Raw genomic sequence first — 26,207 nt, 5'->3', positions numbered from 1 at the left:
CTCCACAGGGCGGTGGATGGCCTTGTCCCCGTGCCCGCAGTGAGCACTTCCCTCCCCCACCACTGTTTCGGCGGGTTACCCGTGGGTAACTGCCACCATGTCATTCTCTAATATAGACTAGCCACAGTTATCTAACAATTCTTAGAAGGTCACTCTCAGGTTACGTTGCTAATTCAATTTAACTCCTGTGGTTAATCCCCCTTTGGTCATTAACGAGGAGCTGGATGTCAGCCAGTCATAGACATATAGCAGAGCCTGTAGCCCATTGAACCAGGTATCATGGCCCATCAGCTATTATTTACTCATTTAAACAGAGTCTTTCAGCCACAGTTTAAGCATCCAGATGCTTGTTCAGCCTGCGTGTCTTCTCCTTCTTGTTTCTATTCCCATGCTTTTTCCAGGGTTTTCCGACTGTACCTTCATGACTGGCGGCAGACACTGGGCCACTGCCAGGTTTATACCCCATCACTGTCTGAACACCTTTAGTCAGGGCTCGGATGTTCTCCTACAAAACACACACAAATGCTGTCAGCGGGCCAAGTAACACCAGACAAGAACAGAAATGGAGAAAATGCAAGCGCAGGATAAACAGAAGAGTTAGTAGAAGATCCTCAAGGACTGAGAAATGCTTCCAGAGACTAAGGAAAGGTAGCGATTTTTTCGGTGCTGACTCCGCCCCCCCCAAATTACATCATCATTAGTTCCTTTTCTTAATCAGAGAGCAATTAAAGAAAAAAAAAAACAGTGCCAGGGCTCACCTGATAGCAATAAGCGCATCATCTCCTCCGCCAGCCTCTCTCGCCTCTCACAGCTCAGAACTGAAGAAGACAGCGCAGGAAACGCAAGTGCCGAGCGCTTTGAAAACCGACGCGTCCTTCATGCAGGCCCCCGCCCCGCTCTCATTGCGACACGGAGCGGAAGCAGAGCCTGCACGAAGCCCAGCCAGCCCAACCAGCGAGATTGAGACAGAGAGAGCGCTGCTCACGTACACAACACACGTCACTGGCTTGAGTAAAAGTTTCCACATCTCCCCCCGTATTCGCGGGGGATGCGGGCAGAACATAGCCACGAATAGCGAAAAACCGCAAATAACTTTTTGCATTGTCTATTTTCGGTAAAATAGACCTGAAAAAGATAATAAACCGTGAATAACCCGACCTGCGATTTGCTCCGTACAACGCCGGGAGCAGCGATTTCCAATGTGAAACGCCGGGTTCAGTGATGAAAATTAGGGGGCGAAGTCAACGGCCAAAAAACCGCAAATAACTTTTTGCATGTTATTCGTGGTTTTTCGGTAAAATAGACCTGATAAAAAGATAATAAACCGTGAATAACCCGACCTGTGATTTGCTTCATACAACGCCGGGAGCAGCGATTTCTAATGTGAAACGCCAGGTTCAGCGATGAAAAATTAGGGGGCAGAGTCAGCACCCGAAAAATCACGAATAAGCAAATCCGCGGATACGGAGGGAGAAGTATACCCTATAAGCACCAAAATGCAAGCGCTACCAGTACACGGGAGAGACCAAGATCATAAGCATGCCCTGGTTTTGGAACAGAATTCATTACAGACACGGACTGCTATGCTCGTTCTCTTATGTACCACAGAACTATTTTGTAACATTGTCCTGTATTTTTATCTTTTAAGGAAAGAGGGGAAAACTAGTGTTTAGAGCACTTGACTTCAAGTCAGGGGAAAACTAAGGACAGGAGTTCCAACAATCCTCTGGCATTTAGCTCACAGCAGGTTTACTTCTAGTACACGAGGGGCTAGATTCTCAAAAATCCGCATAAAAAACCGATAGGCTGCTATCGCAGCCATTACAGAAGCAATTTTTAAAAAAAGAGTGATTCTACCAAAAATGCTCATGCAAATGAAGTTGGCGGAGAGTAGCAAAGACTCACTAAATTCGCTTGTGCCCATCGCTGGTGATAGTGATGGGCACATGCGTAGAATAAACGCAAAAAAACCCAAACCCATCTCTCCCGCTGCCAACCAACACAGCGCCACTAACCAACACACTCCCCCCGGCAGCGGGAGAGATGCCCACCCTCTCCTTCCGCCAACCAACACCCCTCCCAGCAGTGAAAGAGATGCCCAATTTCTCCCGCTGCCAACCAACACCCTCTCGGCAGCGAGAGATGCCATGCTCTTCTGCTGCCTTGCAAACCCCCCCCCCCCCCACTATGCCTCTGACGACCCCCCACCCTCTCCCCTTTACCTTTAGATGTCTGGCTGGAGGAATGCCTATTCCCTCCGGCCAGCTGGCCTGCCTCTTCAAAATGGTGGGCCTTCCCTTCCCTGGTGCATCCTGGGATGAACCAGGGAGGAGTCTGAGGCTCTGAATGGCCCAGATGCATAAGGCCCCTCTCATAGAAGGAGCTTTAGAAACATAGAAACATAGAAGATGACGGCAGAAAAGGGCTATAGCCCATCAAGTCTGCCCACCGTACTGTCCCTTCCTCTTAAGTCTATACCCAGTGACTATTTAGTCAGATTGACTCTCTTAGGGATCCCCTTTAAACAACTTGGGCCAATCAGAGCCTCAAAGTCCCTCCTTGGATGCACTTGGAGATGCTCTGTGAAGACCAAATGAATTTTTCATTTGGTGACTGGGAGATGAGCTTGGGTCTATCACAGAGATCCTGAATCCAAAATGGAATCAATGCAGTGGAAGTACAACTCATCCCCCACCCCAAAAAAATTCAAGACAGAAAAATCTGCAGTCAGTCATGGCAACTGTCTTCTGGGATGCTGAAGGACTTTTGCTTCTGGAGTTCATGCCACACAAGACAACCATAACCGGTGAGAGTTACGCCAATACAATGATCGCGTTGTGAGAGTCAATCAAGGAGAACAGATGAGGAAAACTAGCAGCAGGTGGGCTGTTTCTTCATGACAATGCGCCAGGGCACGTGTCACGCCAATCACAGGCTGCCATCCGAGAATGTGGGTTTCAGCAACTGAACCATCCACCCTACAGTCCTGACCTGGCTCCTTCGGATTATTTCCTGTTCCGTGTTTTGAAGAAATCTTCCCCTGGATAGCAGTTTTCAAGTGATCAAGGAAGCTATGATGTCCTGGTTTGAAGGTCAAACAAGAATTCTTTTCAAAGGGGTTAAGGTCATTGCAGAAAAAGTGGATGAAGTGTATGGAGCTATCAGGGAACTACAATGAAAAATAAATTTTTTTAATATGATTTCTTGTAATATTCATGCTATGATATTTTAATTATTGATTGTTTTTGTATTTTCCCGTAGATTTTACGGCCTCTTTGAATGTAAATAGCCTTGAACCTTTTTGGTACAGTGCGATTAGATTAGAAAACTCTTTTCTTTCCTACTGAGATAGATAAATTATTGAATGCCCCTCATATTTTGTTCCAAACATCCAATGTATTATTTCAGTTGTGTAAAGTTCTGTCTGTAAATCATATTAAGTTTTATTACTGAAACAAAATCCATAAACAAAAAAAAAATATATGAACAGATTAATAAGATCTTTGAGCACAATTATCTCCAAGAACTGCGCTTCTTACCTGGTGAAAAAATGCTTTGTCAACTCCATTTTCAATTTGCTTCACTTTCTGTTTCCTGTCTGGCGCTGAGTCCCCACTCTCTTGTGCAAATTTGGAAGATTGGAATCTTTCAAGTTGTGACTGGAAGTCTGATGAGTCAATGGCAGGTGGTGGGTGACAGAACAGCAGTTTACCCTGTTGTAAGAATGCTGGAGTTACATTTCAATAAAAAAAAAAACCAGAAGCAGATGTAGTCTATTGACTGGGAGACCTCCTAAAAGGTTACACAACAAAGATTTTAGAATATGGACTTGAGAGCCCATGGACCCCCCCCCCCCTGATTCAGATTAGATAATGACACGGAGCCAAATTTTTCCCCGTCCCGCGGGAACTCATTTTCCCGTCACATCCCAGAGAGTTCTGGATTACTGCAACATCGCCTATCTGGCAATTTCCCAGAAGAATATGCAGTGATTACAACTAGTGCAGGCTGATCTTTGGGTTGAAGAAGTTCGATCATATAACTCCCTCCTACTGACTCCTGCATTGGCTGCCGACGGAGGCACACGTGAAGTTTAAATTTGGCTGCTTTTGCTTTAAGGTACTATTCGGCCTAGCCCCCAAATACATAACCAACCTATTCTCCTTTTCAACCAATAGACATAAGAGAGGCTCAAACTTGAATTTTGTTCCCCCCCCCCCCCGGTTAGAGGATGTAAATTCAAAAGACAACACCAACATCTTCTCTCTTATCAAGCAGCATTATGGGGCAACGATCTGAAACAACTACTTACGCTTGCCAATACCTATGGGGAATTTAGGAGACAACTGAAAACACATCTGTTCTTAAAGTACATAGGAAACTGATTTGCACAATCTCTCCCACAATAACTGATCTCTAGAGCTGTTAATCAATAGATATTAACTACGTTAATTCTACTCAATCTGTAACATTTATAATCATTGTAAAACCGCATAGAACTTCACGGTCCTGCGGTATATAAACCGTTGTTATTATTATGTCCCTGCCCCACTCCTGGAAGATCCTTCCACATCTGCACAAGCCTCAAACACTGTGTGGTTAAGGCAGAGTTTACAGGAATGGGGCAGAGACAAAACTCACGGGGACAGGATGGGGAAACTGAGTTTCTGTGGCTAAAAGACAGTTCTTACTTGTCCCGTAGGAAAACATTCCTATCACCTCTACTCAACTGCTTCTTTGGGGGTTAGGAGAGGAGAGGAGTACGTTATTTAGAAACAAAGACAGATTGGATTTAGCTCATGCCTCTCTTAGTAGTTCAAGGTGAGTTATATTCATCCACAGCCTTGAACTTCCTCAAAAGGAGATGTCCAATGTGTTTTTAAGAACTTAGTCAAGTGGTTATCGTATTCCGGTATACCAAAAAATATTAAAGTGCTGGAGACGGCTTCAGAAGTAGGCTTTCACCTTTCAAAGCTGAGCTCAAGGCAAATTATAACCAGGTACTGTCAGTATTTTACTGTCCCAGAGATTTTACAATCTAAAATTTGTTGTTACACTATAGATATGGACGTATGAATTCAGAAATAAAGGGTTATGGTAAAAAATTTTAATAAGATTTGGGGCCCTTTAGCAAATTTTGTATCCACCAATTAATAGTCCAAGCCTTCCATTTTATTGAGTTTTACACATATCCGGATTGGGAGGGAGGGATGGGGGGGGAGTTGTTTATATTTTTATTGTTAGTAATAAGTGCTGTTATTTGGTGCCAATAGTTGTATTTTTGTATGCACTTTGTATGTTATTAAAATGAATAAAGACTTATTAAAAAAAAAAAAAAAAAAAAAGAAAGGGAGGGGTAGAGGCACAAGAGATAGGTGAAGTGAGATTCCCTAGTTCTCAGCCCACTGGACTACCCTATATACTCGAATATAACCCGGGATTTGGGGGCAAATAAATTGGCCAAAAATGGGGGTCCCGGTTTATATTTAGGTCATCCCCCAGTGACCACCCAAAACACCTCCCGGACTTCCTGCAGGCCTGCCTTAGGCCTGGACAGGAGGGATCCCTCCTGTCTCCTTCCCCGGCCGACACTAATAATTACCACCCTCCCACACCTCACATACCTGTTCCTTGGTGGTCCAGCGTGTATTTATTTATTTTATTTCTTATATACCGCTATACCGTGAGGTTCAAAGCGGTTTACAATGAAAATAAAGATACATTAAAATAAAATAAATAAAAATGGTACTTTGGATTTCCCTAGCTGTCCCGAAGGCTCACAATCTAGCTAAAGTACCTAAAGAAAACAATAAATAAAAATAAAATAAATGTAATAAAATAAATTCCCTGGCGGTGCAACGTGTATCCCATGCTGAAATCCTCCTGAAGATTGTAAATGTAGTAGCCAGTGGCGCATCAGGGCCGGCACACAGCAGCAAGCTTTTCATGCTGCCGGCCGGCCCTGCACCGCTCCTTGATAGGCTGCCACAAGTTCTTGTGGGATTTGCGGTTCTCGCGGCAGCCTATTAAGGAGTGGTGCAGGAACGGCTGGCAGCACAAAAAGCTCGCCACTGCTTGCCGGGCAGGGTGCACCACTGGCTACTACATTTACAATCTTCAGGAGGATTTCAGCGTGGGATACACGTTGCACCGCCAGGGAATAGGTACGCGAGGGAGGGAGGGTGGTAATTATTAGTGTCGGCCGGGGCAGGATACGGGAGGGATCCCTCCTGTCGCGGCCTACCATTAGGTGGTTTAAGTTAAGGGGAATGGTTAATCTGCGGGCTGAGTTAGAGGGCAAAGGGGAGTACGGGACAATCAAGTCATTGTGACATCACTGATGAGGTTGGCTCTTTTTAGGGGGAAGAGGGTACAGGGAAGGAAGGTAGGACAGTGATCAGAGCCTGGCAAGGAGGGGGGCTTGGGTCACAGCCTGGTAGGGAATGGGACTGAGTGCAGGGCATGGAGGGAAGGGGGCTAGGTGCAGAACTTGGCAGGGAGGGGGGCTGAGTGCAGAACCTGGCAGGGCAGGACACTTGAATATTAAGCCGCCCGACTTATATTTGAATCAACCATTTTTCCTCCTTTTGGGGGGGGAAATGGGGGTCTCGACTTATATTCAAGTATATACGGTACTCCTCTATTTCAGGCACTATTTTATGGTTGTTGAAGAGAGCCAGCCAATCGATTTCTGCAGATCCATCTGGAGCCTCCTAAAATAGAAGAGCGTGCAAAGAGTTGCATTTGCAGGGTTTGGTTATCTCCTGAAAATCAGACCTGGGTCAGGAAAGATCCCCCCCCTCCCAAAAGGAAAGGTCACAGAATGACACTCCAGTTTCCTGCACAGTCAGCTAGTGTACACGTGCGAGGATTTCCTCTCTCTGGCTGGATACTAGCAGACATCACTGAGAAGTACTTACACTCACGTAGTCCTTCAATATATATCGAGCGGATCTTGGCTGATCAGGCTGTCCGTGAGCTGTCATGAATCCCCTCATATCTGTGGCACAAACAGGAGATTATTATTTCTGTGGCACCTACCAAAGCTTCTGAATTATTACTCAAGACAAAAGAAAGCAGAGTGCTAGCAATAGCCAAAGGCATTATTTAAAAAAGTTTTCATCACAATATGAAAACAGATTTTTTTTTTTCTTTTTACCTTAAAAGGCCATAGGGCCAGTCTATGGGAAAACACACAGTGGACTATCTTCCTAAGCTTGCTTACTGCAGCTAAAAATGCCTTAGAGCAGGGGTGCACTCAGGTGTCCTGTGGTAATTTTGGGTTGGCATATGGTATCTAATGCGCTAAAAAATATTTTTTCATATCGGGGCAAAGAGTAGATATGCTCTGTGCTAATCAGTTGGTGAGCATAAGAATTGCCACTGCTGGGTCAGACCAGTGGTCCATCGTTCCCAGCAGTCCGCTCACGTGGCGGCCCTTAGGTCAAAGACCAGCGCCCTGAGACTAGCCTTACCTGCGTACATTCTGGTTCAGCAGGAACTTGTCTAACCTTGTCTTGAATCCCTGGAGGGTGTTTTCCCCTATAACAGCCTCCGGAAGAGCGTTCCAAATTTCTACCACTCTCTGGGTGAAGAACTTCCTTACGTTTGTACGGAATCTATCCCTTTTTAACTTTAGAGTGCCCTCTCATTCTCTGGGTGAATAACCTGTCTTTATCTAAGTCTATTCCCTTCATTGGCGTGTGCTAACCAATTAGCACACAAGCCCTCACTGCCTATAAAACAAGTGGCACTAGAAGCTCACCTCCTAATGGGAAAATTAACGTGTGGCCATTAATTTAGAAAACTAAAAAATTGACCATTTTACCCCAGCAGTGAAAATGGTCTTATGCGGGTCATTCCTGCACATTAAGGACATTTCTTATCCCAGGCACCTCAGTGTGTTTCACTTTTTCAAGATATGCATCTGAAAAAGCCAATGTAATGCTAGGACTTTAAAAAAACATTCTCGGCCCTGTTGTCTTTCCACAACCCAGACAATATTCCCCCAAAGAAGCTTAATCTGTACCACTTACATGTAAGCAGTGAAGTCTGCACAGGGAGATGGAACAAGGGACTAATCCTTCCATTCACTGGGTCCAATATTCAGTGGCCCTTATCGAGGTAGCAGTGGGGCCAGCCACTGATTTTCAGCACTTTGATATGGACGATGCAGCTGAAAAGTGTCACCGACTGTCCCAGAACTTACCAGAGCACTGTCGATATTCAGCTGCCCTAACTTTACCTGGAGGCTCATCCGGGAATCAGTTTATACCCAGACATTCAGCACAAGTATCTCGATATGGCCCGTGGCTGAACATAGGAGTATGACTTTAAATGCTGAGGTTTGTGTTTGAAAGCAATTCTAGCCATAGAGTATAAATTTTGGAAGGGGGGTAGGCACAGACTATCAAAGTCCAATCTGGCTTTCACCATCTAAAATGTGCACCTTAATATTACCACGAGCATTTTCAAGATCTAAAATTCAGATATATGGGAAGGTGTCCAAAGAACTCTAGGAACACCTGTATCTCTATATCCCACAGCATCTGGTGTACAATAGATTCATGATTACTGGGTTTTATAATCATTCCAAATGGCATTTCATAATTATTTAGCAATAAACAAAATCGATATAACTGCAACGTATTTATTTTTAAGCCTGTAGAGACCCATCTTATTTTCAAATGGCAGGAAACTGCGTGCACAGGCTTGGCCATTGCAGCTAAAAGATGGTGCATGACATTACCCCATTTTCAAACAATGCAGCGAGTTTGGAACATTGGTAGCACACTTGCATGTGTTCTTTTGAAAATGAAACACATACTCCTAGATTAAACACATGCCTCTTAAATACATCCCCTGCCCAATATTCCCCCCATGTCTCCTCCCCTTCTGTCCCTGCCTCTCTCCGCTTCCTCTCACTTCTTTGTAAGTCGCCTTGAACCTGCTTAGGTATGTGCGACGCAGAAATAGATTAGATTAGATCTTTTGTATGCAGCCAAAAAAACATGTTATTAAAAACATGTACTTTCAGGAGCCTGAACATTCATTTACTAGTGGCAGCTATTGGGCCTGGATTCAATTCTCACCTCTTCTGCCTTCTGCATATATTGAGCAGGCCAGGGGATACTGCAGAGTCCATGGGGTAAGGGAGTCCTAGGCATTACGCAATGGCAACACCTAGTGGCTGGATTTCAATGATCAGACAAATAAGAAAGGATGGAAAAATTGGGGGGGGGGGATAGATGTGAATGAAAGCTCATTTAGCACCAGATTGCAGCCCTGGTTCTGATTAAGCTGGAAGTCCAATGAAACAGCAGGATCTAACCAAAAACGTCCACTTACCTGGCTGTGAATGACCTAGGCAGGGTCACACAAGTCTACCCCACATAAAAAGCGCCGAAGCCTTTTAAATTTAACTTTTCATATGTAGAATAAGGATCTTGGCTTAAATTTCAACATCATCATAAGATTAAATCATTAATAAGAACAACTCTTCTTTGCAAAGAATGTATAGAACGAATGAAAGAGAGGAAGAGAAAGGAGGAAGCTGATGTTATTCCTTTCATACGAACTAATGCTTCACGCACATCCAAATGCTGTTAAGAGTTCCTCAGATGTCGGAGGACGGTCTGAGACTTCGTCTTCTCTGGGTCTTACAATGTTGATTCCATAGATTGACTCGAATACGTGCCTTGGGATACGCTGGCAGATGTAGATCAGTAAAGGAATAAGGGGTATTTATGGAATAGTTTTTTAAAAATAGTTTTCGTTTATTATACAATGCCTTGAAATAATTTATTTTAAAACAATGATAGCGTTGTCAAGTTGAATGAATAAAAAGGCAATTGCCATAACGGGGAGCTGCTGGCCACTCCCAAATCCAGTATCATTCACTAGAAAACCTAATATATTTAGATCAGTGATTCCCAACCCTGTCCTGGAGGAACACCAGGCCAATCGGGTTTTCAGGCTAGCCCTAATGAATATGCATGAGAGAGATTTGCATATGATGGAAGTGATAGGCATGCGAATTTGCTTCATGCATATTCATTAGGGCTAGTCTGAAAACCCGATTCCTCCAGGACAGGGTTGGGAACCACTGATTTAGATCCTTAAATCTCACTTAAAAACAGGGCAAGTACTAACAATATCCGGAACTAGACCTACAAAGAAAGCAGAGCACAGAAAACGAAGGATATAAGTGAAATCGCAGGAAGGTGATCTCTCATTTGATCTATAGGCAAAATCCCAGAGCAGATCATTTCAGCTTTGGTGGAAACGAAAGACGGCATCACAAGACCTGGGCAATCGCAGAGGCAAAGGCCAAACTCCACGTACAGGGTCTGCGGGGAAAACACAAAGACTTTATACAGGGTCTCTTTCGCCAAACACCACCCCATCTACTGAAGGAGCTAGTTTCCAAAGTATCAACGAACGCCTTTCATATTATGCCAAGTCCCAGCACTCATTCCGTCCGAGGGAGCTGCAACTTTCCAGCCAGTGAGAGGTTCACAGTACCTGAAAGTGCTTTGTATGGCCTGGCGTTGCGGACACCGACACCTTCTTGTGCCCAAGGATTGTGTTGATTGTTGAGCTCTTCCCAACATTGGGGTAACCCACCTGCAAAGGAGAGGAACATAGATACAGTTTATCAAGCTGGGAACAGCACTGGGATCGGTTCAGAGTCATAAGAGCGCGGGACAAAGCTGCGACGACATTTGACACCAGACAATTGAGCGCAAGACTCAAGCGCGCCGCCGTATTTTAAAGAGCTCCGATGGGGGGTGTTTTCTTAATAGTGTTCGCGCTGCCATTGGGGGTGGTTTTGGAGGGTTGTAACCCGCCATTATAGAGGAAACTTAACTTTTTCCCTATTTTTTAGGGGAAAAGTTATGTTTCCTGTATAATGTGGGGGGTTACACCCCCCCCAACAGCAGCGAACAACAGCATGAACACTATTAAGTAAAGTGGGGGGGGAGTTTCCCCCACACACACCCCGGAGCCCGGAGTCTTGCGTGCAATTGTCTGCTCTCAAATGTCGGTGTGGCTTTGTTCGTCACGCTTTTGTCCTGTCACCCTGGGATCAGTGCCCCATGCAGCTGGATGTTAAAAAAACAAAACAAAAACACCCCAACCCAAAACTTCCCCTTCATTTCTCACCTTATTCTACTCTAGTCCTTCCCTCCCTCCCACTCGGTGCTTTAGAACTGCTTCCAGGCATGTCTTTCATGACCCTAGCATCAGCTTATCCTAATTCATCTCCCTTTACAAGTCTTCTGCATCACCATTTCCTTCAGGAGGAATCATATACAGTGGTGCCTCACACAACGAACTTAATCCGTTCCAGGAGCAAGTTTGTTATGTGAAACGTTCGTTGTGTGAAACGCGTTTTCCCATAAGAATACCTGTAAAACAAAATAATTCGTTCTGCAGCCCTGTTGTCCCATAAGAATACCTGTAAAACAAAATAATTCGTTCTGCAGCCCTACATTTCCCTCCCTCCACCTCACCTCACATGCAGAGCCTGCCAGCCTTCTCCCTCACCCAGCCGCACGATCTCAAAAAGCTGTGCACGCGCAGCTGCTGGAGTTGATCAATGTTCTCTCTCCTGCAACTTCCGGTTTCCGGTTGCGTCAGAGGAGAAGATTGAACAACAGAGCATGCGCGGGCATGTGCTGCTCCCTGAAAGCGTGTGGCTGGCCGAAAAAGAAAGCCGGAAAACTCGGCATCCGAGGTAAGGTGAGGGTGCTGCTGTTCCCGGCTCACATTAGGAAGCGGCGAGAGTAGTTCCGCCCCCCCCCGGGCCCCTCGGGCGACTTCGTTGTGTGGGAGCAAGACAAAAAGTTCGTTATGCGCAGCGTTCGCTGTACGAGGCGTCCGTTATGCGAGGCACCACTGTATTAAAAATCTGGTGCATTTTAATGGGGCAAAACTTTAAAAGTAAAAACTCAGAAAATAGTTAAGCTCTGGAACGAGTTGCCAGAGGTTGTGCTAAGAGAAGCTAGCGAAGCTGGTTTTAAGAAAGATTTGGACAATTTCCTAGAAGAAAAGTCCATAGTCTGTTATTGAGAAAGACATGGGGGAAGCTACTGCTTGCCCTGGATCGGTAGCATAGAATGTGGCTACTCTTTGGGGTTCTGGAATCTTGTTACTCTTTGGGGATTCCACATGGAATGTTGAACTCTTTGGGGTTCCAGAATCTTGCTATTCTTTGAGATTCTGCTTGGAATGTTGCTACTCTTTAGGGATTCCGAATGGAATGTTGCTACTCCTTGGGTTTTGGCTAGGTCTAGTGACCTGGATTGGCCACCGTGAAAACGGTCTGCCCCAGTAAGGCTACTCTTATGTTCTTAGATTGTATTCACTTACCATTCCTACTGTGATCTCCCCCTCTTTAACCTTTGACCCTTTATGAGTGGCTTTAAATATGTCCAGTAATTCCTTGCTCTGCACCAGATGGCTGGAGTTACAGATCAGTTTCTTAGGTACTATTGCTGCACTGCGGCCCGAGAACCTCTCGGTCCCGGACTGGGCTTGGTCATCTTCAGAGCAAGTCTGCCAGTCTTCTTCCTCTTCGCAGTCCAGGAACTCATCGCTTTCATCCTCCTCGTCCTCGATAGGAAGCTCAGTGCCGTTAGGACCTGGATCTCTACTTGGAAAGTTCATCTCATCGTCACCTTCAGAATCGCTTTCTCCTTCAGATCCATCTTCCAATACTTCTTCCTGGTATATGGAGGAAAATCATGTCACTCATAATACCACAACAAAGACACAGAGCAGGGCAGGGAGTCACCTTAATGGAATTACAAGTCAGAAGCAGACTAAGGAAGCCCATGGTATTTTCAATCCACTCAAAGAAACTTGACCCTGAACTAAAAGTCTGTAGAAAAAATGAACAAAAAAAAAAAGTAGTACTTTATACCAGGTGGAAAAATCAAAGTATTAAGTAAGGAGACAAAATAGTGAATTTTATAGCTCATCTAAGGAAGAAAACGGTATATTTCCTACCAATTTCAAAGAAAAAAGTAGCTTCAACCCCTGTGGCTCAACTTGAGTCTTCAAGTCCTTTGAATATAACAGGAATCCTGGAAACTTCTGGGGATGAAGTTATAAGTCGTTCAGCACTTCTGGTTACATTTGGTTTTCACCAGGACAAAGAATCACTCCTTAGGCTTTTTTTTAGGCTGAAGGAGGTGTTTTTTTTTTGTATATAGCAATATTTCCATGTTTCCAGATGTCTCAAAAATAACACAATGGCCAGCGTTTCACTAACTTGCTGCCTCAGGGTGTACAATTGACCGGTACACCGACGATGGCCAGCGTTTCACTAACTTGCTGCCTCAGGGTGTAATCAGAGTCCGATCAAAAAACTGAAACCAGAAAAGAAAATGTATCAATATCTGGAATTAAAGCAAACTTCTCATATGTTTACAGAAGCCACCTTGACATACCTTTTAGTAGGACGCCGCAACGTCTCAAGCGATCCAAAGATCGAAAAAGATGGCTACACCATGACTGCGCCGGGTTATGAACTCCCGGGGAATGACGTCAAACCCCCGGGGGGTGGCTGTGTAATAGAGCAGCTGACTAAACAGCTGATTCAAAAGAGCCGCGGTCAAAAATTGCAAATTAACCACTCACTGAAAACTTAAGTTTTAAATTTTATATTTTATATTTTTATATTTCATATTTTAAATTAATGTTTTGTGTTTTGAATGATTTGAATGAGGTGTATGATGTTTATGATATAGAGCTGACAACAAAAATTAAAAGAAAATGTTCCATTCTAGTTTTTGATTTAGCCCGTCAGGTTCTTCACTGTTCAGTTTGAAAATCCAAGCTTGTTCGGCCCGCAGAAGTTTTTGCTGTCTGTCTACACAATTGTCCCTGATGTGATCAATGACACAACATTGTAGGTCAGTAAAATCATGATTGTGTTCCAAACAATGTGTGACCATGGGAGCTTGGAGTCGATTATTTCGAATGCAGCTTTTGTGTTCCGTCACTCGTGTTCTAAAGGGACGGATAGTTTGTCCCACATATAATCTTGGACAGGGGCACATAAAGACATATACCACAAAGGTCGAATTACATGAGGTGTTGTGTTTGAGCTCGAATATTTGTCCTGAGCTTGGATGCACAAAATTGTCTTTAAGTTCACGTGTGATTAAGCAGGTGGAGCATTTACCACATTTAAAATGGCCTGCAGGTTGGTCTCTGGCTGAAACAGGTTCTGTGACGTCAGACGGGCTCAAAAGTTCCTTGAAGTTTTTTTGCCGAGAATATGCCATTCTTAAATGGGTCTCTCTGAATGTAGGTTGTAATGCCATTATGTCCCAATGGTTACGTAGAATTCTGGTGATGTGGTTAGTACTGGGAGAATATTCTAAAACACATGTGACAATATCATCTTCATCTTCCTTATCCTTATTGCTTGGAATAAATAAAAGATCTCTATTCATGAATTTTGCTCTTTTGTAAGCTTTCTTCAATACAATGGAGGGGTAACCTCTGTTTGTTAACCGGGTGTATAGCTGTTTGCTATTAGCTTTATAGTCTGACATGTTGGAACACAAGCGTCTGTAACGAAAGAACTGTGACGTGGGCAAACTACGTTTCAGCGCTGCTGGATGGTTGCTGGAGAAACTGAGGAAAGTGTTTCTGTCTGTGTTTTTTCTATAGACAGTAGTCTGAATGGAACCTCTGTCTCGGACAATCTTGACATCTAAAAAAGATATGGAATCAGGATGACACTCCATGCTGAATTCAACTTTCTGATGCCTGGACTTTAACCAAACATGAAATTGATTTAGTTCTTCTCTAGAGCCCACCCAGATCACAAAAATGACATCGTCGGTGTACCGGTCAATTGTACACCCTGAGGCAGCAAGTTAGTGAAACGCTGGCCATCGTCGGTGTACCGGTCAATTGAAAGATAAGTAGAAAAGTTTTTCTTCTATCAAGCTTAGACAGCCCTGCCTATAGTCTTTTATAACTGGGAGCTAACAGAGGTTTTTGCCAGTGAGGTTATCACCCTACCACCTTTATCCACCATTGTGGTGGTGGCAGGGCCCCTATCTGAGGCTTTTCCTCGAGTTCAGTTTGAACTTTCTCCCTACGACTAAAGCAGTACTGTCTACACATAATATTTGACATCATTTATTGTTTTTTCTCGTGAAAGTGTTTTATATTAATACTGATTTTTTCACGGTTCCGAGTATTTGTGCTCAAAAATAACACAAACCAGGAGGAAACGGTTTTTAGAAATGAGACAATTTGTGATTGCATTGGGAGCTAAATTTCAATTAAGATATCCATGTGAATGTATGATCTATTTAGATCAAAGATCTTATATTTTCTATGAACCCTCCCAATTAAGATATTTTCTTGAAGGAACAGGAGTTGCAATGTCCGCCACTTCTGATGAATAAATGATTGACTGAGTATAAGGTGGTTGAATTAATGGAAGATGTAACACTATAATATATTAGGTATATTTCTTTTCTTTGATTGTTTTCAAAGTCATTCACTCTCTCTGATATGTGAATTGTCTCTTCCTAATGAGGACTCTTAAGTCAGTGCATTGCAAATGGTATTTCTCTTTTTTCTTATTATAAAATTGTGGTAAAGACTCTGATTATACATATATAAATTTCTTTCAGAAGTATATATATATATATATAAATGCTATAAATAGAAAAGAAAAGGGACGGCCAGGTCAAGATATTCACAAATTTGCAGCATATTTTATTAAAAGGCTTGCTGAATGCACAGCCTTTTGCAAAAATATATATGTGACCTTAAGAAGCTATTTGGTATACATTTGGTGGCAGTTTTCTCCCCAGGACCTTCCGAATAGGTGTGTCACAGTTAATTTAGCAGAGAATTATATAATACTACTAGTCTTATAGCCTGTTACATTAACGGGTGCTAGAATATGTGTGTGTGTCTCTCTTTATTTCTTTCTCTCTCTCTCCTTAGCCGCTTTCTTTCTTTCTGTCTTTCTTTTTCCTTGGCTGTCCATCACCACCCCTTGCCTGCTCCCCCTGTCCATTCTCCCTTCCTTTTACCTCTCCTGTGTCCACCACCACCCCTTCACATAAGCTCTCCTTATGCAGCAGCAGCCCTTCTCCCTTTGTTTTACCTCCCCCCTGTCCAGCAGCACCTTCCTTCTCCCCCTGTTCAACATTAGGCCTCCGTTTAGTTTAGTTTAGTTCCTTTTTCTTCACCCCCCTGTCCATCAGCACCTCTTTCCTTCTCCCCCTGTCCAGCAGTAGGCGTCCCTTCCTTTTTCTCCCCCCCTCCTCCTTCTTATCCCTATGATACACTTACCTTGCTCTTCCTCCTGATCAGAGGTTCCCGACAGCCGCCCAGTTGCACCCATTGGAAAAGTTCCCTCTACGGCATCCCGCACCCCTCCTGACGCGACTCCCGCTGTCTTTCTTTCTGTCTGCCTCTGTCCCTGGCCCCCTTTGTCTGTTTGTCTTTCTGTATATCTCCCTGCCCCTGTGTCTTTATTCTTTTCTTTCTGTCTCCCTTCCTCCCTCTGTCTGTCTGTCCGAAGCAGCATTCCCTCCCCCTCCATTTTCCTCCCCCCACACCAGTTCCCTGTGCACGTGCACCTGCCTCTGTGTCTTTCTTCTTGTCTGTCTGTCTCCCTTCCTTCCTCCCTCTGTCTGTCTGTCCAAAGCAGCATTCCCTCCCCCTCCATTTCCCTCCCCCCAAACCAGTTCCCTGTGCACCTTCCCCTGTGTCTTTCTTCTTGTCTTTCTGTCTCCCTTCCACCCTCTGTCTGTCTGTGCAAAGCAGCATTCGCTCCCCCTTCCATTTCCCTCCCCCCCACACCAGTTCCCTGTGCAGCAGCATTAGCGTTTCCTCTACCCCCTTTCCCTTCCCACAGTCGCGACTACAAATGCGGGCCCGAGTCCTTTGCCGCCCCCCCCCTTCCCTTCCCTTCCCGCGGGCCCGACTACACAAGGCGATTCAAGCAGCGTATGCAGCAGTCTTCACACGCTGCTTCGGGTCCTTCTACTGCCCTGATTTACTCTGGCACAACCGGAGCAAATCAGGGCAGTAGAAGGGCCCGAAGCAGCGTGTGAAGACTGCTGCACACGCTGCTTAAATCGCCAGTCGGGCACGCGGTAAGGGAAGAGGGGGCGGCGGCAAATGACTCGGGTCCCGGGCAGCGGAAAGTTGCTGGGCTCCTCGGTGGGGGCGCTGAGTGGCCGCGATCCCTCTCCTCCCAGACCTTTCCTCCCCCCCGGAGGAACGGAGATCGAGTTGCCGCCATTTTGAAGATCGTTCTGCCCTGCTCCTTGCCTTAGTATATTTTTAAGTTGAAAGACACGGTGGCGGCAGCTCCTCTCAAGATCCCTGACTGCATTGGACTTCCGACGCAGGTGGGGATCCTGAGAGGAGCCGCTGCCTCGTCTTTCAACTTAAAAATATAGTAAGGCAAGGAGCAGGGCAGACCGAAGAACAGCAGAGTCGGATCGTGAAAGGAGCCGCTGTTACAGGGAACCATTGCGACCGCGGCGATGGCAAAGCTACTTTAAGGGGAGGTAGGAAGCAGGTTTTTATTGAAGAAGCACAAACAGGGAACGGCGGCGGCGAAGGAAGAGAGGGAGAGAGTACTGTAGGGGCATGCGGCTCCTAGGGAGAGGTCACCGCGCATGCGCACTTCCTATGTGTCGCTACAGCTCACGGAAAACCGGCGCACGCATAGGAAGTGCGCATGCGCGGCCTAGCGTTTTATTATATTAGATACTCCCTAGCTGCATGCAGTTTTTTCTTCACACAACCTTGCTGGCAACCTGGGGAGGACACGGGTTGTGGTGCTGAAGCAGTTGCAGAAGGAGCAGAAACGTGAAGAGAGGAGATGACAAGCAATTAACTGAGCCCCGCCGAGGGCCACATTTGGGAAGCATTGCTATTTTGTGGAGCAGAAGAGACTGAAGGTATCAAAGGTTAATTATTTTGGAATTGATCTGGGAAGCCTGGAAAAATCTGAGTATCAAGACACATGCTTTGGAGAGCTACTATCCAAACAGGTTACAGCAATGGAGGAGACTTTGAAAAGTTTCCAATGATACCATCGACAAGTATCTGGTTGGTTTACCAAAAATTTTAAAAAAGGAAAGAAAATTAAAGGCGGCAATATGTAAATTTCATAGTTGTCGGACAAGACATGGACGATTTGATACAAAAGGCACTGGGGTAGGGGTAAGATTTAAAATTACATTGAAGATAAAATTTAAAGGGAGGTAAGGTGGGGAAGGGGATGAATCAGAGGAGAGGGAAGTCGCTTCTTCAAAGGGGGTTCGCACTGATCATTAAAGTAAACGGGGAAGGGATCTTATCTTCCATTTTGGTAAGAATCTTGAAACAGAAAGGTTTTGAGTTTGATTTTAAATCTGTCAAGCGATTCTTCAAGGTGGAGGTGAGATGGCAGGAAATTCCAGAGGGCAGGGGCTGTGGCGGAGAAGATGGTGTTACGGGCACAGACAAGTTCCCCAATTGGGGGAACAGTCAGGGTCCGTGAAGATGCGTAAGGGATGAAGTATTTTTTTTTAAGAAGGCTGGGGAGAGAGGGAATTTAAATTTAAAGGCGAGTAAGAGCATTTTATATGTTGTTCGGTGGGAAACTGGTAACCAATGAGCTTTGCGGAGTAACATGATCATATTTTTTTTGCTTTGTAAATAAGTTTAATGACGGTGTTTTGGATCAGTTGTAATCAGGGCTATGGAGTCAGAGTCGGAGGAAATTTTGGGTACCTGGAGTCGGAGTCCGAAGTACAAAAAACTGAGGAGTCGGAGTCGGAACATTTATCTACCGACTCCATTTTTGAACTTGGCATACTAATCACGAGCAATTCTTTCACCTATAGCACCCACTATATACACAGCACAAATGTTGCGAGCAGCTTCTGCAGCCTTAGAACCTTGATTAAAAGTAAAAAGAAGGTGGTGTCGAAAATGCTCATTTCTCTCAACTTGACATTCCATTTTAACGATCTGAAAATTAACCAGTGTTGTGGAGTTGGAGTCGGAGCCTGAAGTACAAAAAACTGAGGAGTTGGAACATTTATCTACCGACTCCACAGCCCTGGTTGTAATTGACAGATTTCTTTTTGAGTTATACCATAATATAGCGAATTGCAGTAATCAATATGTGAGATAATCAGGGAATGAATTAGAGTGTGACTAGAGGGCTCAAGAACAGATGTTATAGAATGAATTTGTCTAACCCCCTCTTTTATGAAACTGCGATAGCAGTTTCTAGCACGGGGAGCTGCGCTGCTCCCGACACTCTTTCAGATGAAGCATTAGACTGAGAGACGCTTCTTATATCTGAGAAAAATTCTGTAATCAAATGTGTTTCTTCTTTCGGAATAAAAAAGTCATATTTAGGGATCAGAAAGTTTGGCATTTTCTGACACAGAGGAGGAGGAAGCTCTTTTTACAACTCTAAAAAGAGGCTCTGAGTGATGGCGGTGGTGAATTTTTTCTAAGCTATTTACCAAAAATCTGATTAAAATTGATTGAGTACATCTGAAAAGATTCCCTCAGTGGCTTCTGTTGGCTAGATGGGGCTTAACTCCGAGTAACATTAATTGTACAGGCTTAAATTAAGAGCCATATTTTCCTTTATTTTGGAACGTTTACCGATTCTTCTTTGCAAGAGGTATCCAACAATTTAAACTTTCCCTTCCTTCTAAAAAAGGGATTAAAGGAGTCGAGATCTTCAGTCAATCTTTGGTCTTTAAACTCTCTCAACTCTGGAATGATCTCCCCCTTTTTTAAAGAAGTTCCAGTTCATTTCAATTTTTCCGTAGATCTTTAAAAACGACTCTATTTGCCAAACATTTTGAAAATTAATTCTTTTGAAATTTTGCTATTATCTTCTGTTTATCATTAGTAAATCATTCCCTGTTTATTTAATTGCTGTAAACCGAGTCGAGCCTTCTCAGAATGATGACTCGGTAGACAAAGTTAAGCTTTAGTTTGATACTTTCTTGGCGTTCCCCCATATTTGTGGGCTTAATAAAGAACAGATTGTATTGTGGGACTAATTACTATGCATTTATTTTCTGTTAATTTTTGAATGTGAATTTACCCCAATTTCTAAGCCAGAATAGATTCTTGTAATATTTTTAAAATATAATAAATATTAAGGTAACAATAAAAGAAAGCGTTTTTGTTTGGTTTGGTTTTTTATTATGTATCTTTTACTTAATTGTACTCCACTTAGAACTGTAGGATACTGCGGGATAGAAATATTTAAATAAAATAAAATCATTTGATGATATGTCAATGTAAGTGCCAGCACTTACAGGTTTACGTGGAAGTTTTAATTTTTAGAACTTCCCTTTAGACTTTAGGGGTCCTTTTAATAAGGCGTGCTAACTGATTAGCACATGCTAAATGCTAACACGCCCATTATAGTCTATGGGCATGTTAGCATTTAGCGCGCTTTAAAGGACCCCTTAGTGTTTGTCCCTTTTTTGAGAACTTTATTCTATTTAGTTCACATTTTCTTTAATAAAAACATCATTACCTATCGTACATAAAACCAACAGGAGGAATTTTTTTTTTCACTCAGAGAATAGTTAAGCTCTGTAACATGTTGCCAGAGGATGTGGTAAGAGCGGACAGCGTAGCTAGTTTTAAAAAAGGTTTGGACAAGGTCCTGGAGGAAAAGTCCATAGTCTGTTATTGAGAAAGACAAGGGGGAAGCCACTGCTTGCCCTGTATTGGTAGCATGGAATATTGCTACACCTTGGGTTTTGGCCAGGTACTAGTGACCTGGATTGGCCACCGTGAGAACCCTTGATGACCATTGGTCTGACCCAGTAAGGCTATTCTTATGTATATTTCAAAGGTATCCCCCCCAACCATATCCCCTTCAATTCTGTGCAAGATGCAAGTATAAATATGCATTAAGCAGCAGCATTTCTAAAATCCCTACTCACATTTACAGTAAATCAGTTTTATATGTGTAAATGGCACTCAATTGTTCTAAACTCACCCCCCCCCCCAATCAATCAAGCAAATGAACCATGATCCCTGTTCAGCATATGCGGGTCCCGATAGCTCCCCAATGAAAGCGTTACCTATTCTACCTTAGTCTCTGCGCCCAGTCGCTGGCTCTCCAGAAGCGCCGACCAGAACACCACTTTTATGCCTTCAGCCTCGAAGAATTTTGCCCAGGCTCGCCGCTGCTCCTCAGTCAGTAAATCTGCCTTGTTGACCAGAATGATGTTTTCTTTATCCTGACCAACCTCTTTCACATAACGCTCCTAAAAGAAAAATCAGAACATCCTCTTGAATTAGATGGTGCCTCGGTTAACTGTTGCCATGTAAAGAAATGGACTTTTTGTTGACTTTGCAAGTTGATCCCTATGGTATTGAAATATCTTCTCAGGAAGAGAAAAGCAAAGAGTTGAAAAGTCCAAGAAAGGCTCTCTGATTTATTTAATGTTTAGCGATTGTTAAGTTGCTGCCTACAGAGGCATTTCTTTCCCTGCTCTCCTATCTGCACAACTCATGAAAAACAAAGAAAGGAAGTTATTTTAATTGTGTTTGCTTACCAGATCCTGGCATCTGAATAGGAGAGGGTTCCTGGCATCCACAATCTGGACTACAACATCACTATAAAGGAAGAAGCAAAGCCAGTTTGTGTCTCAGTGAATTGCCATGTACCTAATTTGCACTTTCTGATCATTATTATTTGTCACTTGCAATATAAATAAATGTTGCATTTTGCTAACACCAAGCCTGGCCTATTTGCTAGTCAGTACAGAGGGGAAGGGGTGTTGATTTGGATCTTTGGGAATACAGATACAATCTAGATAAAGAGATTTCATAAACCAGAGCGCTAACATATTGTAAACCCTGTGTTCCAGTGTCCTGGCCTAGCCAGGCCATGTAGGTGATCCCTTAGGCCAGTGGAGTAGCAAAGGAGGTTAGTGCCTGGCATAGCCACTCCTTACACCCCCTGCACTTCCCCACCACACCGTGTGCCACTCCTCCAACCCCTCCCCTCCCCCTTTGTGCTGTTCGCACCGGCCTCTGCTCCCTTCTGACTTTGCATCCTGGTCCCATGACCAGGATCTGACGTCAGAAGGGAGCTTTGGATGGTGTAAGCAGCAGGTGGGTGAACATTTATTCTTAATTATTTTTATTAATTTTTCAAATGATATACCAAGTAATCACTTGTACAGAAAGTTAGTAAAGATATGACCTATATCCAATATAAATCATATTCAATCCAAATAAAAAACTAAATACAGGGAAATTCTTCCAACCAACTCAACTCAAGTCCTCAAAATGTGGATCCAAGATTACATTAAAGTGAGCAAAAGAAATTATTATTAGAAGATAAAATACAGACAAAACTGAGAAATGGGCAGATATATGATTATGGAGCTGTTGATTTCTCTTTATCCAGTCGAGACATAGCCAGAAAAGCTGTTAACTGTTGTGGTTCAAAGAACGGTAGCAAATAATACCCTTGCAAGGATGTCCCAAGTAAAACGTTGCTCCCAGTGAAGTGACTCCAGATTTCAACAACAAAAATTCTCTACATCGCTTTTGAGTTTCTCTGGAGAAGTCAGGAAACATTTGTATTTTGCAACCAAGGAACTCTTTCTGTGTATTTTTAAAGAAAAGTCTCAATAACCATGTTTCATCTATGGCGAGAGCTACGATCAAAATCATTGCAGAAGGTACAACTGTTTCTCTGTCTGAAGTTTCTAATAATTCAGAAACATTCAATAATGCTTGATTCGATACTTTTTTTTTTTTTTGAGATTTTATGTTATAACATTTTATTGAAGGAATCAAACAAATATACAACAATATGATACAAAAAGACATTCTTTACAATCAAATTCACAATAAAACATTTGCATAAACATTTTATCATTCCTCCAAAATATATTTTAATATATCTAAACCACTTTTCCCCTATATCCCCCCTCACCACTCCATACATATATATTAAAATCATTCCAATTTCCCTCCCTACCCCAGAATGAAAGGCGACACAAAACACCAAATAATCAAAAATATTTAAATTAAAATAAATTAATTAATTAATTAATTTTAAAAAACCCCACATTTATTTAAATCTAATATAAAGTATTAAGAATCATACTTCTTGCTTTCGAGGATAATTTTTGTATATAAGGATCCCAGATTTTTAAAAATAATCGTGTTCTTTTAGGAAATTTACAAACCTCAAAAACCTCAAATAAAATTAAACAATGGAATTGATTCCTCCAATGCCAATAATTTGGAGGATCTTTTTGTAACCAATATTGTAATATGCATTTATGACCAATCATACATGCTTTTTGAAAAAGAATACATCTTTCATGTCCAAAAACCCCACAAGCTGCTGCCTTACCAAACACACCTTTTGGAGATTCAACCAATTGACAATTCTATAATGATCCCAAAAATAATAGGATGGCAGACCAGAAAGATTTGACCAGATGACATTTCCAAAATGCATGAGACAAAGTATTGGAATCCTTCTCATTTTTGATACAAATAGAAGAATTAACTAATCCTGCAAGAAATGCTTGTACTTGTGAAAAAAATGCCCTATGTAAAACTCTATATGTACATTCTCTCCAAATATATCCTGTAATAATTTAACTTGCGTTTAGGCCCCTTCTTTATTTGGCAAGTAATACACTTGAACAAATGGTGGTAAGGTTTCTTGCAAAGTTTCTATCAAGTATCTCCTAAGCATTTCCCTAGGAGTAACCGAAGTCAATCTAGGGAAATTAATTAATCTCAAATTATTATTCCGGGAGTTATTTTCAAGTGTCTCCAATTTCTTTCTTAAGTTAATATTGTCTTTAATTAGGGACTCCTGTACTTGTTTGGTCATAGAAATTTCTTGATCAAGCTTTTGAAGGTGGGTGAACATTTAAAGAGGATCGGGGGTGTGGAGGGGTGGTGAGGAGGAGAGACACCAGCACCCCTGAGAAGACGGTGCGCGGGGCAGTCCTCCCCCCGACTCCCTTTACCACACTACTGCCCGAGGCCCTCACTAATACAATTGGATGTCCACCCAACCCAGGGGAGATAATACATATTACTACCATTCTGTTTATACCTGAAGACTGAGATTTACAGTACGTAGACTGTTCTTGTGCTCATGTGTTCATTCCTTCAAGGCATTTGCAAGACAAACACGTCACCTGTCTCTTCTATCAGAAGAGCATTCTCATTTCTCATCAGTCACCACCTCTTCATGTGTGCGCGTGTGAAATGCAAAAAGCCTCACCTTCGTTCAATCACCCTCCACAGCTGACGCCAGAAATCCAAATTCCGCTCAAAGGGAGTCAAAATGAGATGCTTTTCTTCTTCCAACCTTGATCAAAAATCAAAGTTAAAAATATCAATTGTTTTAGAGAAGAACAATTGGCTTTAGATAATCCATTACCTTCTCCTCTTAGTTGTCACTAGTCCATTACTGAGATTCAAAATGCCCAGCCAGAGGCTGCTAAGATTTCTGTCTCTATGCCAATACTTACTGTACAAGCTGGCGTCTCCACTCCAGAAAGCTGTCTCTCTCTGCTTGCTGGAGCTTCTCAGCACTAGTACTCTCATCCCAGTAGGGTCTATGGTAACCATGAAGAAACAAAAAAGATTTCAACATGATGTTCAATTATTATCATTCACTGAAATGAAAAGATTGAAAAAAAAAAAAAATTGTTCTGGGACTTCAGATACTAACAGGTACCACGGATGAGCTTGAGCTATGAGCTTGAGTCTTGTTACCTACAGTTCTCTTAAAAGGTCCGGGTTGGTGTTTTCCTCACCTCCGTGGTATACATAAGAACTGTTCATTTTCATCATGGAGTTTCTGGATTTGTTTGGTCTCCTCTGTGGATAGCAGACCTGTTCTTGCTTCAGCAGAAACAAACTTAATGTTCAACTTCTCTATTCAAAAGATAAAAAAGGAACTTTACAAATAGAAGCAAGCTAATTTTGGAAAGTTACCTCAAAATACTAAGGGCTCCTTTGGCAAGGCTGCTACGGCAGTGGGCATCAGAGCGTTTGTCGCACGGCAGCCACTACCTCGGCTTTGTAAAAGGGGCTCTATATGTCCATAGAAGAAAATCAGTTCTCTAAAGTAAACGAGTTTTGGTGGGAATGTCAAAAGGTCCAGAAATTTTGGGAGCAAGTTTTCGAGTATGTAAGCAGACTAACTCAGATCCCGCTTAAGTTGAACCCTGAAAGGGTAAGAATAGAAAGTTTTAACATTTTCTCGATCTAAACCTTTGGACTTGGCATTCATAGCTTAGCAATGGCGAATGCTAAATGAACCTACTTTGAGAGATATAAGGGAACGTTTAGGAATAGTGTGTGAAAAATATAGACTTTCGGCCATTCTAACTAACCAATGAGCAAAATTTAATCATACACGGGGGAGCTATATTGAATTGGAAAAAGAAACTTTCGAAGGAACTATCTGATTATTTTGGATTTGGAACCAGGTCTCTTGGGAGGGAAAGGGGGGGGGGTGAGATAGGGAACGGGAATGTTCAAACTCTAGCATTGATAAGATGTTTTATTTTTATTAATTTAACAATTGTTATGAGGCATATTCAACTTTAATTGTGTTTTGTACTGAGTTTATTGTATTAAAAACATTAAATAAAGAATAAAAAAAAAATAAACCAATTTTATTTTAATGACTTAAATCCTTTCACTTACTTTATAACATTTTATTGAAGAAATGCAATAAATACATAATAATATAACACAGTAAAATAGTCATTACATTTAAATTGACCATATTAACTTCTAATAAATATTTGTTTATCATTCCTTCAAAATAATTTTTTAAACAGGACTTATTCATAGATTTTGTTTAGAATTATAGGAGTTTTGATTGAGCACAATTAAACAATGTTTTACCATGAATTCAACTGCAAAGAACATCCTCCTACATCACATTTTTCATTTGCATAAACATTTTATCATTCCTCCAACATATATTTTAATATATCTAAACTATTTTTTCCCCCTACATCCCCCCTTATTACTTCATATATATATATATATCTCAATATCAAAATCATTCAAATTTCCCTCCCTACCCTAGAATGAAAGGTGACATAAAACATCAAATAAATAAAATAAATAAATTTTTATATCTAATATAAAGTATTAAGAAT

General features: G+C 42.5%; 1 protein-coding gene across 1 annotated transcript in view; it reads right to left on the bottom strand.

Annotated features, from left to right (window-relative positions):
* LSG1 (large 60S subunit nuclear export GTPase 1) overlaps positions 1–26,207 on the bottom strand; it is a 30,749-nt gene continuing 4,542 nt past the window's right edge. The window contains exons 3-14 of the mRNA XM_033959385.1: positions 24,846–24,966; positions 24,558–24,644; positions 24,308–24,394; positions 21,597–21,657; positions 21,129–21,305; positions 12,376–12,729; positions 10,525–10,626; positions 10,206–10,349; positions 9,594–9,717; positions 6,921–7,000; positions 3,540–3,713; positions 1–505 (exon numbers count right to left, since the gene is read on the bottom strand). Coding sequence (XP_033815276.1) covers positions 332–505; positions 3,540–3,713; positions 6,921–7,000; positions 9,594–9,717; positions 10,206–10,349; positions 10,525–10,626; positions 12,376–12,729; positions 21,129–21,305; positions 21,597–21,657; positions 24,308–24,394; positions 24,558–24,644; positions 24,846–24,966 — 1,685 coding nt within the window. The 3' untranslated portion in view covers positions 1–331. The remainder of the gene's footprint in view (positions 506–3,539; positions 3,714–6,920; positions 7,001–9,593; positions 9,718–10,205; positions 10,350–10,524; positions 10,627–12,375; positions 12,730–21,128; positions 21,306–21,596; positions 21,658–24,307; positions 24,395–24,557; positions 24,645–24,845; positions 24,967–26,207) is intronic.

The sequence above is a fragment of the Geotrypetes seraphini genome, chromosome 9 (genome assembly GCF_902459505.1).
Source record: "Geotrypetes seraphini chromosome 9, aGeoSer1.1, whole genome shotgun sequence".
Lineage (NCBI taxonomy): Eukaryota > Metazoa > Chordata > Amphibia > Gymnophiona > Dermophiidae > Geotrypetes > Geotrypetes seraphini.
This window is presented reverse-complemented; position numbering and strand designations above follow the sequence as displayed.